The sequence below is a fragment of the Anopheles nili genome, chromosome X, assembly GCF_943737925.1.
Source record: "Anopheles nili chromosome X, idAnoNiliSN_F5_01, whole genome shotgun sequence".
Lineage (NCBI taxonomy): Eukaryota > Metazoa > Arthropoda > Insecta > Diptera > Culicidae > Anopheles > Anopheles nili.
In genome coordinates, this window is record NC_071293.1 from 13,779,030 (window position 1) to 13,795,243 (window position 16,214).

Here is a 16,214-nt window from a genome sequence, read left to right on the forward strand (position 1 = left end):
CTAATTAAAACGCGTAATTCAGCTAATATATAATTAATACCTTTGTTTCTCAATATTTTTCGATTGATGTATTTCAACAGAGAATAAAGAAATGAACAAATGTCAAAGCCATATGTTATGTAACATATTTCCCGAACGTTGGGAGAAATAACATACAAACATAGTTGATGAATGAAAATGCCTTCAAAAAATCCAAATCCGTAAATATTGCTTTCAAATGTTCTTTTTTCTTGTTATTTATTTGATTTTGAATACCACTGCTTTTCTCTCACGTAGTGATATTTCCGCATTTATACTTCGAAGCTGAATTTAAACGAATAAAAGCTTTCGATTTGAATTGCTAGGCGAGACTGTGATTAATGTTGCAGGGGCCAATGGTAACGACTCATGATCGGAAATTGTCACTGCGTCTGTAGGTTTTAGATTTAATACATTATTGGGTAACGAGATGTCCCCACCATGCTTACTTATATGTGCCTTCTGATAATTCTGATAAGACATTGTGTTGTTTGTAGTCACAGGTTTTGTTCCAATTGGGATTTCATTTGGATTGTACATCATCGGCAAAATAGTATCACCGTGTCGAGCAAAATATTTTGCCCTATTATAACAAAGAACACCTAATATTGCCACTAACATTCCGAAAATATTTAGCCACGTTACGGGGTTGCCCAAAACAAACAATGAGATAACAATAACAAAGATACGCTTGCTGGCACTGGCCACCGCATAGGTTAAAGGTGTCACTAAGGAAAGTACGCTGAAGGCAAGAATATTTTGTAGCCAGTTTAGCACGCCATCCGTAAACAGAAGTGCAATTATTTTGTAATCTCCTGACATCTGAAAGTATATAAATATACGGCATATAATATACATAGAAAAGTTCATATGTTAGCATGTAATTGCTTTCATGCAATTCTAGACTACTGTATTTGACTTTTTCATTAATTAGAACTATGATACTTACAATTGTGGGATGTTTCATTACTTTGAATAAATCGATGTAGAACCAAATGGGTAGGAACATGAACAACGCTAATCGACCAAGAATGTGTAACAGCCGCAAATGGTGAACACCAGTCTCTTTTAAAACTTTTTTAGAAAAAATATTTTGTAACGAAAAACCCATTGTAGCAATAAGTGCACTTATCAAACCAATTATATCGAAGGATAGTTCTGTCAGTGTAGCAATACCGACTCCAACTATGATGGGTACCAAGGACAGATAGACTGCTTTTGCCTGGCGCTCGCGTAAAATAATCCGAGAAAGTATGACAGTAAACAACGGCATAGTTGCTTTGACTGGAACGACATACAAACAAAGACAGAATAAAACGTTGGAGGAAAATTCTTAAAAAGCCAATTGTTTAGTAATTAGGGAATTTGTAGTTGTTTGAAATGTTAAATGAAATACTGCATGAATTATTGAGAATCACGTTAAGGTTCATGAAAGGTCTGATTAAAGATTACGCGGAATCGAACGGAGAATGATACAAAAAAAGGGTAAAAATGTATTTAAGCCCTCGTCCGACAGCATGGGTTGGTGTCTAAGGAAATTAGCATTGACAGCATTTAGCCGATATTTTTTTGTTTTCAACTAGATCAAACATGCTATAGATCATTTATTCAAATACACATTATTCAATTTGACCGTTGAAAGTAAAAATTAATTGTCAGAAGAGGAAGGGTGTTGTTGAATGTGTGGAGTTGGTGGGTGGGTGGGGGGGGGGGACTTATACAAAATATCAACCCCTCCGCCCACCCAACAACCCCCTCACCCACCCAAACCTCTCCCACTAATCGAACAACCTGATTGGTGGTTGGGTAGGGAGGTTTATGCAAAATATCAACCCCCCCCCCCACCCAACAATTCCACACACGCAACAACCCCCCCTCCCCTCCTCACAGTTTATTTTTACTTTCAACGGTCAAATTGAATAATGTGTATTTGAATAAATGATCTATAGCATGTTTGATCTAGTTGAAAACAAAAAAATATCGGCTAAATGCTGTCTATCTAAGTGCTGTCAATGCTAATTTCCTCAGACACCAACCCATGCTATCGAACGAGGTCTTAAATACATTTTTACCAAAAAAAGTTCTGGATGAAAATCAAGGTAGTCCATTCCATACGTTGGAAAATCAATGTTTACATGGATGTGAAAATCATTTCTAGCAGAAGGAAATATATCGAAAAGCAATTACAATGGTTTCACCAGTTTGGATTGGGAAAGTGAAGGTGAAGATCACTTGTGAAGCAAACTTATGTGAAATTTCATCAATCGGGTCAAAAATAACCGGTACTACTTTTTTCTAAGTACCAGTCCGTTATGCAAAAAGTCACGCATCGGGAAATTGTAAAAAAAATTAAAAATAAATGTAATGTATTGGTTTAGCGCGGATAGTGGATAGCCTAAAAGAACTTTACGGGCTAAGTTATCCAGTACCATGCTTTTTTTGCTGACATTCTCGTTCCGTCAAAGTCCTATTATAACGTAAGTTTCAAGCATCCGAACGCTTTTAGGACGCTCGGCAAACAGCACTATACATAGTTGTGCTTTAACCTTAGCGATTGCCGTATTAGAGTGTATTTCAACACCTCTGATACATGGAGTTTTCATACACGACCTTGTCGCACGATTCAAAGGGATTCATTTCTTAGACTGATTAAAAAATGCAAGCATGCCGATCATTCAGGCACATGCAAAACGATGATCTCGTTCAAGCAAAACTCGAGCGAGACTGCTGCAAAAGTTTTATACCATGCAGTTTTGTTTAGCACACGGACCGCGGTTTTCCCTCTCCATTAGGCTAGTATTTTACCTGAGCGCAAAAACACCACGACAGAATAAACCCACACTGAAACCATACCGGCCATATATGTTACGCCACACTTCTCAACATTAGACCATTTTAAGTTCTTTAACCCGACAAATTTGCCATCAAAATGGGTTTATTTTTGAAATATGTCATTTATACTCATCTTTAGTTGATTATCATCCTTTCATGCTTATCTTTACTATGTTTGTGCTAATATTTGCGACATTATAACAACAAAAACACACAAACGTTTTCTAGCCAAACGCTGTGCATATTCCAATCCTGTTTGGAATTGTGCAAGCCAATTGCGTCGCCCTATCTGATTCGGCCATCCGCTGTAGTGGAGATTTTTAGATAAGTTTCGGCATACCAAAGTAACATTAGCTCTTCTATAGCTAGCAACCACCGGTGGCAAACGGACAGGGTTCTAACCTGCATCAACTAAGCATGAAAAATAGCACACGCGGGGGAGAGAAACTCAAAGCAAATGAAATGAATGAAAGAATAAAAAATGCAATGCCTACACTCAATCTTTGGTAGGCGGAGTATCATATTTTATGACGCATCGGTTGACGTGCGTCCTCGACAGCCGGCTGGCCATTGACGTGACGAAAGCTTACGGACAACTTTTGAAGCTTGAATCGAAATTGGTTCAATTTCTCTGAGATGTCCAATATTTAGTCGTTTGAGCGCTCAAAATGTTAAGCTCCACATACAAAGCGGATCGAATCTCGTCTAATAAACCACCCCCCGTACGCAGGACTGACTATTCAGCTACGAGTAATGAAAAAGTCATGAAAGGCTTGGTTAAGCATAGCAAGGTAGGCCATGTCGTTACGTCGTGCTCAATTATGAGTGGGACAGTAAAGAAGAGACAAATCGAAAGCTCTTTTGTTACATGGGCATGTGATGATTCATATGAAAGAAGCACAGCAAACAGAAAGAGCAAAGACAAAATCTTCAAAGTTACATATTGTCACATTGTTACATGTAATGTTCGTACATCCCCGTCCAGTACTATTATATTTCCACAAATAATATTATTTTAGTTCATTTATCCACTCTCATGCATACATAGTACTAAGATTCACTTGTTTACCGTTCATGTCGAGAAAATTGAAAACTTCGTAGATTCTTTAGGTATTAAGAATTTGTTAATTCAAAATGAATAAAATATTCACTCAGTGTTGCTAGGGCGGACAAACGTTGAACGTGATCTTGACGTTTCTCTTGTTGACAGGCTAACCTTTGTGCAACAACAAAAACACTAGGATTTATGTTTAACACCTTGAGTGCCGCGTCTCCCCAAAAGTGAATGACGGCAAATTTTCCATAACGCTGTCACCCATTTTTGGGTGACGTCAAACAAACCGTGGCTATGACGTATGAGCAAGAAACGCTTGAATAGTGGCATTATGTAGAATTTGCTAAAAAAACGATTGGCACGCAAGATATTTACCCAACGAGAAATTTACGGGTATAATGTTGCGATCTCACCCTATCTACTGTCTGTTTTTATTCCCCTCTCACTCATCAGCCTTCATGACCACTGTCACTTTACCTCTCGCTACCCCTCTCAACCACAACCGACAAAAAATCCACCGTTAAAGCTACCGTTTCACTCTTTGCTCTCGCTTCTACTCACTGCCTCTTCTCTACTTCACCAAAAAGTGAGCTTTCTCACCGTCCGGTGCTATTGAGTGTCGCACGGTGTTCACTCTATCTCTTATTTGAACGCGCACTGGGACTCTCTGTTTTGAAACGATCAGCTGTGTGAGATGGTTTTTGGTCCGCTGAGTTATGAAGAAAATCTCAATATTCAGATATATTTTCTACTGAATGACACGTATAATGTTCAAAATACAGTATACAAGCATGGAAATATACAATTTTTTCGTAAAATGCAACGTAACAAGGTTCACAAATGAACACGTATATAAAATTTTCCATGCGCTCAAACTGGACATACCCAACATCAATAAATCCTATCATCATAAATCAGTGTAGGATACATCCGATAGAGATATCAGCAACGATTAGGGTAAAGAACCATTCGTTTATCTATTGACGATGATGGTAGATATGCTACTAAAATCAATCAGTTTTTCATGAAAGCATACTAATCCTAGGATGAGCACGAGGAAAACTTCAACTATCTGAACCATGTAATAAGCTCAATGTCTGACGAATCGGGAGCATTTGTTGTATTTGTTTGAATGAGCTCTTCAATTGTATTGCATCTCAACACAAATGCTGTAATGGTTCTTTTGGCAACGAAGTGGCAACGGATTGGTGAGGTATTCAGTATAGAATGTTGTCTAATTGTGCTTCTACGCTGTCCATATATGGTATAAAATTCTGCTAATCGTTGTACTACCTCAGATAATCGTTTGCGATTTACCCATTCCGTCTTCGTCCGACAGATCTATATGTATGTCTGCATCTGTAAGCATCAAACAGATGTTACATATTACATGATTCCAGCTTAGATGACGGCGAATGAGCAAATTATGTGAAAATGTTTTGAATATTGGGAAGGAAAGATCCATTTAACCATTGATAATCTGCCTGCGTCGCTTAGGGCGTCGTTGGTGTTAATATGGAGAGGTTACTGGAATAATTTACAATATTGTATTGCTGCGTACCTATTCCGCGAACCTAAATCTCAGATAAAATATCGCATAAAAATTTTACTGTTATCGTTACATTAAAACCTGATTAGAAACGGTGCCTATAGATATATCTGCTATAGACGAGCAGGTTTTGCAAGGACTGGTGAACCGAAATCATAAGTACGTATTAATCTAACTATTGCATATATTTCACAGAACGCGCGAGAAAAAAACACAGAACGAATGTATGGGTGGGTGCAAACCTGTACCTCGGTTCCGGAACCAAATCGGCCTATCGTACACACGCATGAACATCAATACTTCAAAAAATCAAAAGTGTAAGTTCATTGCCAGCAACTTGCTTGCTCTTTCCCTCCTCCAAACTCTTTTGCGAATTCACTCGAGTTCATTCGATCGAAAAGCTTCACTACTACATACACATCGTTCTGTTCTGTCGGTACCCGAAATTTTGTCGGAACCGCTGGAACCGAGCACCGTTCATACAATTTGTATGGAGCGAGGCACGGTTCCCGGTACGGTTCCGTATGGGTGGGTGCAAACGATACGGAACCGTACCGGGAACCGTGCCTTGCTCCATACAAATTGTATGAGCGGTGCTCGGTTCCAACGGTTCCGACAAAATTTCGGGTACCGAGAGAACAGAACGATGTGTATGTAGAAGTGAAGCTTTTCGATCGAATGAACTCAAGTGAATTCGCATAAGAGTTTGGAGGGGGGAAAGAGCAAGCAAGTTGCTGGCAATGAACTTACACTTTTGATTTTTTGAAGTGTTGATGTTCATGCGTGTGTACGATAGGCCGATTTGGTTCCGGAACCGCGGTACAGGTTAGCACCCACCCTATCGTTTGCACCCACCTTATGAGAACGAATGTGTTTAGAAGCGGGGTAGAGAGAAAATAGAGCGGTACCGCAAAAGAAAGAGCGATATATCCAGTGAGTGCACAACAACAGCGAATAATGAATCTGCATTAGCCAGAGAAATGAATTCGCGTAAAGCTTTTTTATTTTGGTATTTTTTGTACAAAGCTCCTAAGTGACAGGAGCTTTGTCCCCGAGGACGTCTGTATTGCGAGTTGATTTTCGTCTCGAAAGCAAGCCGAGTTTTGTTCTAGCTGCAACCCGAAAAACTGCGTGGCTTTCAACTTGGGTAACCATTTCAGAGACGAATGTAACTAATCAGCTAAACAGTCTAAATATACAAGTATGGTAAACCATCGTAAGTGAACAGAAAATATCCAATTAAATAAATAATTGTATGAAATTATGCATTTCAGCTAAATAAATATACCACTTGTACTGTTTGTTTACAAATTGGGGTTTGTTTACATTCGGTTTCTTGCACCGGTTAGTTTGTGTCGGTCAGCAAATCTGAGTCTCCCGACAAGGGTACGGTACTGCTTATCCAATGCGAAAATTAGTGTAGATACAACGCCACATTTAGCTAAATAATCCCAATTCTGAATTGTTGCACTGCTTATTACACTTACCTGTATGTGCATACGAGACAGGAACTTTCCAAATTGATATATGAGAAGTTACGGAGGCGAGGAATTTACCAAACGCAAGTGGGATTATGAACGTGAAGTAGTAACGCCAAGGCATGTTTACATACTTCCTAACACGCCATAAATTAAAAAACGGTCCACTGTATAAGGAGATGCTTGTAAGCTGGATCATTGTCACCGTTAACGGGAATGGAAAATCGCTTAAAATCATTTTTCCTATAACGTTATTGCTGCTAGACACCACGTACCACAGAATACAAAGAAATATGATTGTCAGTGTTTGCCGCGTCGATCCTTCAGGTCCAGAAGCACAATTTGTAGTTTCTTTATAAACATTATTCAATAATGAATCTCTCGCTTTATAGAGGCCAATATTTCGAAGAATATTAACAAGAACTCTCATTGGTCGTTTCCAAAGCATTGCCATTATTTAAGCAGTATTCTTGGTATCAAATACCATCTAAATCGGTCAAACATGAATAAAACAGAAGATAAACGAAAATTTATTGAAAGAAAACACTTTAAACTTCAAATTATTTCACTTATTCATAACAAAAACCGTATTTGAGACTAGTAAAACTAACAAACCACATTTCGATGATGGTAACGGCACAACTAGCATTTAATTCGTCGAACACAACACACGTTAAAGCTGAAAGATAAAATTGAATCACCAGAAAAACACAATACAACAGTCCGAAACAACTGAAGCATATTCACAATTGACGTCGAAAAGCTTGGCTGGCCACGCTCCGATTCCTATTTTTACTTTCCACATAAGAGGTTAGTTCAAACCAATCACATTTATGCAGAATACAGTCTGTCATTTACATCTGTCATTATCAACAGATTTGAGTGGTTATGAGTAGCTTCCCAACTAACAATCGAGCAGTCGAGTTCCCAAGTTGACAGCCACGTGGATTTTCGGCATGCGGCTAGAACAAAACTCGGCTTGCTTTTGAGACAAAAATCAAGCCGTAATACAGACGTTCCCGGGTTTAAAGCTCCTGTCACTTAGGAGCTTTGTACAAAAAATACCAAAATTAAAGAGCTTTACGCGAGTTCATTTCTCTGGCTAATGCAGATTCATTATTCGCTGTTGTTGTGCACTCGCTGGATAGTGCTCTTTTTTTTGCGGTACCGCTCTATTTTCTCTCTACCCCGCTTCTACACACATTCGTTCTCATACGTTCGTTCTGTGTTTTCTTCTCGCGCGTTCTGTGAAATATATGGAATAGTTAGATTAATACGTACTTACGATTTCGGTGCACCAGTCCTTGCAAAACCTGCTCGTCTATAGCAGATATGTCTAAAGGCATCGTTTCTAACCAGGTTTTAATGTACCGATAACAGTCAAATTGTTATACGTTATTTTATCTGAGATTTAGGATCGCAGAATAGGTACACATCAATACAATATTGTAAATTATTCCAGTAACCTCTCCATATTAACACCAACGACACCCTAAGCGACGCAGGCAGATTATCAATGGTTAAATGGATCTTTCCTTCCTAACATTCAAAACATTTTCACATAATTTGCTCATGCGCCGTCATCTAAGCTGGAATCATGTAACATGTAACATTTGTTTGATGCTTACAGATGCAGACATACATATAGATCTGTCGGACGAAGACGGAATGGGTAAATCGCAAACGATTATCTGAGGTAGTACAACGATTAGCAGAATTTTATACCATATATGGACAGCGTAGAAGCACAATTAGACAACATTCTATACTGAATACCATACCAATCCGTTGCCACTTCGATGCCAAAAGAACCATTACAGCATTTGTGTTGAGATGCAATACAATTGAAGAGCTCATTCAAACAAATACAACAAATGCTCCCGATTCGTCAGACATTGAGCTTATTACATGGTCCAGATAGTTGAAGTTTTCCTCGTGCTCATCCTAGGATTAGTATGCTTTCATGAAATACTGATTGATTTTAGTAGCATATCTACCATCATCGTCAATAGACAAACGAATGGTTCTTTACCCTAATCGTTGCTGATATCTCTATCGGATGTATCCTACACTGATTTATGATGATAGGATTTATTGATGTTGGGTATGTCCAGTTTGAGCGCATGGAAAATTTTATATACGTGTTCATTTGTGAACCTTGTTACGTTGCATTTTACGAAAAAATTGTATATTTCCATGCTTGTATACTGTATTTCGCACATTATACGTGTCATTCAGTAGAAAATATATCTGAATATTGAGATTTTCTTCATAACTCGACGGACCAAAAACCATCTCACACAGCTGATCGTTTCAAAACAGAGAGTCCCAGTGCGCGTTCAAATAAGAGATAGAGTGAACGCCGTGCGACACTCAATAGCACCGGACGGTGAGTAAGCTCACTTTTTGGTGAAGTAGAGAAGAAGCAGTAAGTGGAAGCGAGAGCAAAGAGTTAAACCCCTGCTAATGGGAATCATTCAAAATAATTCACGACGGAGGCTCTCAAAAGGCTTCATTTTTGCGGTTTTGTCGACAAAATGCAGCCTCGGCCGGAAACGCTCGTGCGTGCTTCGGCTCTTTTCCCTTCCGCTTTCATTTCTCATTTCTGCAGTTCAGATTCTATCAAGGTAGAGAGGACGCAAACCGCGGGCACAAGCCTCGAGCGCAATTTTGTTCACACTTACGGTTGCGCTCTCTTTCAGAACAAACGCGCAGACGGAAGAACGTACAAAATATGATACAGTACATTTTATTGCATTTTTCATATTTCATTATTTTGTTTGCGGTGGCGTCTTTAAGCTGCGTGTACGGGGAATAAACAGCTTTATCGTCCAGTAGCACTGTTTGCCTGCATCGTCCAGTAGCACTGTTTGCCTGCATGGCCAATTGCATGTTTTTCACGTCTATCACCGGTATTTCCAGTGGTGAAATGCTGCGACATAGTTTCCTCGTCAAACAGGAGCAACCATGAAACAACCACGGATAATAAACGCCATCATCGTTCAGTAGCACTGCTTGCCTGCATAGTCTATAGTCTAGTCCTGCATAGTAGTTCCCTCGTCAAACAGCAGCAAACATGAAACTAGACAATGAAAGTATTAGAAAACAGTTCAAACTCCAATTGCGATGATTTTTAACCTACCTCAACGGTAACGCTTCCTCTGCGATGATGCGATCTTTCTCCAAGAACAGCACTTGCACACTGGCAGTTTGAGTTTTCTCTAGAACTTACCCGTACTCTTCGCCGTTTGCTTCGATCCACAAATTTGCTAAGTCCGCTTCGCCGACGCATCGGCTGGACTTAGAATTTGGAAAAACGCGCACACAAACCCAAAATCGCTGCTGGCAGCCGTACACACACATAAGGGTACGAAGGTGCAAAGCGGAGAAATCTACCCCATTTCGTTCGCTTCGTGCAGCCAGGTGGGGAAAAATCAGCCAAAATCACTCAAACCGTTGAGGGGTAGGTAGAAAATCATCTTTTGTCTCTTTCCCACTACCACAGAGCTTCGGCTTTCGTCAGCAGGGTTCTCTCTACCTTGAAAGAATCTGAACTGCAGAAATGAGAAATGAAAGCGGAAGGGAAAAGAGCCGAAGCACGCACGAGCGTTGCCGGCCGAGGCTGCATTCCCATCGGGCAAAATTGCGGTCGAGCAGCGGTTGAGCAACGGTTGAGCAGGCGAATGTTGCTCGACCGCGCGATCGAGAAACACGAGCGCCTTCGTGCCTTTTCGGGTTGCTTTCAGTACGTTTTTTCTAGTGCGGTGGTTTTTCTTTGATTCGCCCTTCCCCGCATTCTAGAGAGATCGACCCGCTCTCTCACTCCTTAAGCCAAACACATGCAATTTTGGGTTATGCATAGTGTTTACGCTTATTCATTTTCTACCTGCATGGTTTACACACGTGAGGTTATTCCACTGAATTGCTTGAACGCAACGGCGGCGTCATTGAGACGGCTTCAAATTTGCAACAGCTTCAAAGGTAGCACGGTAGCACAACTGTAGCCCAGCGTTTGTAGATATCGTTCAGCGGCATTTGAATTGGCGGTATGCATTTGAATTGGCGGTAAATTCCATCTTAGGCAGTCTTCTTAAACAGCATATGCGGCGAATAAATGGTGTTGATTTTTTCCTCTCATCGCGTAGAAGCCAACATATAATCAGAAAACATGGACTAGAAGATGTACTTATTTGGCGAGCCGGCTATGGATGGGACCAGCAACTCGAAGGCCAGCTATTAGAAAAATGGGTCAGGTGGCTACAAATACTGCCCGAAGTAAAACGACAAGTCCTCAAGAACAACACTTTCACACTGCGGTGGTTGGGTTGGACTGAAAATTCTCTAAGTCCCCTTCGCTGGCGCGTCATTCAACCACCGAATGTTGAAATACGCGCACACTCTGACAAAACAGCCTGCGCTGTTGCACACATGCAAACCAAAACGGGTCGAGCAATGAATTTATGCTCAACACATGCTCAATTTCCAGTTCGACTAGCGTTGTGAAGGCGAGAAGCAGAATGGGCCGAGCTTTTGTCTCTTTTTGGCTACCGCAGATCTTCGCCAAAATGCTTCCTGGGTTTTGTCGACAAAACCGCAAAAATGAAGCCTTTTGAGAGCCACCGTCGTGAGTTATTTTGAGTGATTCCTGCCAAATGGGTTGCTCGACCGCGCGATCGGGAAACACGAGCGCCTTCATGGTTTTTCGGGTTGCTTTCGTTACGTTTTTTCTATTGTGGTAGTTTTTCTTTCGCTCTGTTAATGGGTTAGGATCCGACGCCTCTAGAAGGCTACACAGGCTCTCCTTTCCAACTCCTATTCCGTCACGTCCCCGACGTGCAGAGCGGTAACATGTATCATCGTATATCTAAGCTTGGGTAAACGGGCTGGTTCCAACCCCTTGGGCGGATGGTGGCGCATGGCTAAACAGGAGGGGGGTGGGCAGCGCGGGTAACCGGGCTGTCTGAACGTCGGGGGGACAGCCAGACGCTAAACTTAACTGCTCCGAGGCCCTCCAGAGGTACTGGGGGCTCGAGCGCGGGGCCAGTCACCCTGCCTCGAGTAAACTTAGACTACGGAAAGCAATCAGGACATTCTGCGAACTGGACTCAACGGTAACCGACCCCTGCGACACCCCCGGACAATGATATGGGCTCATGGAACGTACGCACTCTGCACAGAGCCGGAGCCTTGAAGCAACTAGATGACGCCCTAGCCACACTGAACATGGACCTTGTAGCACTACAAGAAATACGATGGCTAGGGAATGGTGTGCTAAACAGACGTGGTGAAAAACGGTACCACTTGTACTACAGCTGCCACGACCGCCACCATATGCTCGGAACGGGTTTCGCCGTGGGTCCGCGGCTGAAATCCGAGGTCATCGACTTCAAGGCTATAGACGATAGGCTATGCACCCTGCGCATGCGAGGCAAATTCTTCAACATCAGCCTCATAAACGTTCACGCCCCTACCGAAGACAAAGACGAAGAGGAGAAGGACCTTTTCTACGGCCGCCTCGCAAAAATCGTTGATAAGTGCCCTAAGCATGACCTCAAAATCATCTTGGGAGACTTCAATGCAAAAGTCGGTAGGGAGCCAATGTATCGCCAATACATTGGTGATCACAGTCTACATGAGCACAGTAATGACAATGGTAATAGATTGGTCCATCTTGCAGCAGCAAGTAATCTGGTTGTCGGAAGTACCAAGTTTGCGCGTCGGGACATCCACAAAGCTACTTGGGTGTCCCCAGATGGAGCCACCTCCAACCAGATCGACCACGTGCTGATAAGCCGCCGAAAACAGTCGAGCCTGTTAAACGTCAGAACCTATAGAGGAGCCAACATCGATTCCGATCACTATCTGGTTGGCTTAGTGATACGTTGCAGAATCGCCCGTCCCCGTGACAAAGGGAATGAGGAAAAAATGCAGGCCCGGCTCAACACGGACTCCCTAAAGGACGCTAAAGTCCAACAGGCATTCGAATCCGCTTTAGGTGAGTCTCTATTACCAGCAAATCCATACAACACTACGAGCGAACGGTGGAGCGCTCTAAAAACAAAGATATTGAACTGTGCAAAATCCACACTACCACCACGTCGGGGCAACACCAAATCTGGCTGGTTCGACGACGAATGTAGACTTGTGACGGAACGTAAGAACTGCGCATACCGAGCAATGCAGCAGCGGCATAGAACGCGGGCATGCGCAGAGAATTACATACGGCTCAGACGAGAAGAAAAAAGAGTACACCGCACCAAGAAACATCAGTGGGAAGAACAACGAGTGCAGGAGCTCCAAGGAATCAGAGTGCGATACGGCCCAGGAAAAAAGTTTTACCAAGAGATAGCAGGTCATCGAAAAACCTTTATACCTAAGGTGACCTGTTGTCGAAATAAGGATGGAAATCTGGTCAGCTACCAGCCAGAGGTCCTCTCGCGATGGGCTCAGTATTTTGATGAATTACTAAATGATCAGTTCAACGAACAGCTAGAGGCTCCACTAGCGGATGATATCATGCTACTGCCACCTAGCATGGACGAAACCCGAAAAGCAATCCGTCGGTTGAAGAATAATAAAGCACCCGGCACCGACGGAATATCAACCGAACTGATCAAAAACGGAGGTGCAGCACTTGAACGCGAAATTCATCAAATAATTACTGAGGTGTGGGATAGCGAATCGATAGCTTGTGATTGGAATCTTGGTATCATCTATCCCATATACAAGAAAGGAGACAGGCTACAGTGCAGCAATTACAGGGGTATTACGGTGTTGAATACCGCCTATAAGATCTTCTCCTTAGTCTTGCAAGAGAGACTTGTCCCATTCGTAGAAGAGATAGTGGGAAACTATCAGAGGGGATTCCGAAAAGGAAAATCAACCGCTGACCAGATCTTCACCATGCGGCAGATCTTGGAGAAGAGGGCGGAGCAACAGCTCCAATTTTTCCATCTCTTCATAGACTTCAAAGCCGCATACGACAGCATAGCCAGGGTAAAACTTTACGACGCAATGAGCTCTTTTGGAATCCCGGCCAACCTTACCAGGCTTGTTAAAATGACCATGACCAACGTCACATGCCAAGTGATGGTGGATGGAAAATTCTCAAGGCCCTTTGCTACCACCAAGGGTCTGCGCCAGGGCGATGGGCTTGCCTGTCTCCTTTTCAACCTGGCGCTAGAGAGGGCCATCCGAGACTCAGGAGTGGAAACCTCGGGGACCATCTTCTACAAGTCAATCCAGATTCTGGCATACGCTGATGACATAGACATCATTGGTTTGCGGCTCTCCTATGTAGCAGAAGCTTACAAACGGATTGAGCAGGCGGCAGAGAACCCCGGTTTGGAGATTAACGAGGCAAAAACCAAAATGATGGTGGCACCATCAGCGGCCCTGCTAACAAATACTAATGCGAGTCTACGCAGGGGTGACGTACAGATAGGTGAGCGAACCTTTGAAGTCGTCCAAAACTTCACCTATCTTGGGTCAAAAGTCAGCACCAACAGTAGCATAGAAGTTGAATTACGCGCAAGGGTGCTGGCAGCCAACCGGTCATACTACAGCCTGAGGAAACTTCTCCACTCAAAATACCTGTCGCAACGGTTGAAGCTGGAGCTATATAAAACACTCATAGTTCCAGTACTCACATACGCCTCTGAGACATGGACCTTGTCCAAAACTGACGAAACCCTCTTAGCCGCGTTCGAGAGGAAGATGCGCAGAAGGATTTTTGGCCCCGTATGTGTGGAAGGACAATGGAGGAGCCGATACAATGACGAGCTCTACGAACTGTACGATAGCCTCACTGTCGTGCAGCGAATTAGACTCGCCAGGCTCCGGTGGGCTGGTCATGTCATTAGAATGGCACCGGACGACCCAGCCCGTAAAGTCCTTTTAGGCTGCCCACATGGACAGAGGAGGCGTGGTAGGCCCAAACTGAGATGGAATGATGGCGTGGATGCGTCCGCCAAAAAGGCCGGGATCAACGATTGGCAGACGACGGCGCTCGACCGCGAGCGGTTCCGGTTTCTCCTGGAGCAGGCCAAGACCGCCAAGCGGTTGTAGCGCCTGATAAGTAAGTAAGTAAGTTTTTCTTTCATTCGCCCTTCCCCGCATTCTAGAGAGAAAGCAGAACAACGTCGCCTGGTATCAGGCGCGCTGATCGCCGCGCTCTCTCTCTCTCTCCTTAAGCCAAATACATGAAATTATGGATTTATGCGTAATGTTTACATTTATTCATTTTCTTCCTTAATGGTTTACACCCGTGAGGTTTTTCCACTGAATCGCTTGGATGCAACGGCGGCGTCATCGAGGTTGCTTCAAATTTGCCAGGTAGAACAGCACAGCTAGATGCAGCGTTTGTAGATGTCTTTCAACGCCATTTGAGTTGGCGATATGCACCAAATTCCATCTTAGGTAGTCTTCTTCAACAGCATATGCCGCTTAAAAATGTTGATTTTTCCTCTCATCGCGCAGATGCCCACATATAATAAGAAAACTTAGCTTATAAGCTTACCTGTGTAGTTAAACCCAAAAACGACAAGTCCTCAAGAACATCACTTTTACACTGCTGTGGTCAGTATGGACTGAAAATTCTCTACGTCTACTTCTTCCGAAGTCAGCCACCGAATGTGGAAGTACGTACACACTCTGGCAAAACAGCCTGCCTCAGCCGCAAAACGGGTCGAGCAATGAATTTGTGCTCAACACATGCTCAATTTCCAGCTCGTCTAGCGCTGTGAAAGCGAGAGGCAGATAAGATAGATCTTTTTTCCTCGAATCTTCGACAAAAAGCCCGCTGGGAAAGCGGGACATTTTTTCCAATGTATAGTCCCACTTCTGACGGTCGATGATAACGAATCGGGTAATACACAGGCCGTTCAAATTAGGATTTGCCTTTATATATAAAATCTAGCTACAAAAATTCATCAAGCTCTTCTTGATCTCTTGATTAATTAAGCGTATAATGGAAGTTACATGTCCCACAATCAAGAACGTTTGATGACGCGTATACAATACCGTCTTATCTTCTTTCAACAGCAATGCTGAGAATCCACTCAACGCTGCGAGTCACAGAGAGTGCAGGTTTTGAGTAACGGCACGTGGAGCCCAGAGTTTTTTTTTAAAGAGAGTTTTCATTACTATTCTTTGTACAAAATTGTTGGGAGCGTAGTCTAATGTGCCACTCACGAGTGACCTTGTTGACGTGGGCACTTACTCAACGGGCAAAATCGCGGTCGAGCAGCGGTTGAGCAACGGTTGAGCAGGCGAATGTTGCTCG

General features: G+C 42.8%; 1 protein-coding gene across 2 annotated transcripts; it reads right to left on the bottom strand.

Annotated features, from left to right (window-relative positions):
* Positions 1-241: 241 nt before the first annotated feature.
* LOC128728680 (solute carrier family 35 member E1 homolog) lies at positions 242-7,579 on the bottom strand. 2 transcript variants are annotated; one of them, XM_053822316.1, is made up of 4 exons: positions 7,547-7,579; positions 6,941-7,418; positions 968-1,302; positions 242-840 (listed from the first exon to the last, which is right to left on the bottom strand). In XM_053822316.1, exons 2-4 carry the CDS (start codon positions 7,383-7,385, stop codon positions 310-312), a joined length of 1,311 nt encoding a protein of 436 aa, XP_053678291.1. In that variant the 5' UTR covers positions 7,386-7,418; positions 7,547-7,579; the 3' UTR covers positions 242-309. The 2 variants fall into 2 exon arrangements, with proteins under 2 accessions (XP_053678291.1, XP_053678290.1); XM_053822315.1 differs by having other exon boundaries at positions 7,543-7,578.
* Positions 7,580-16,214: the final 8,635 nt, after the last annotated feature.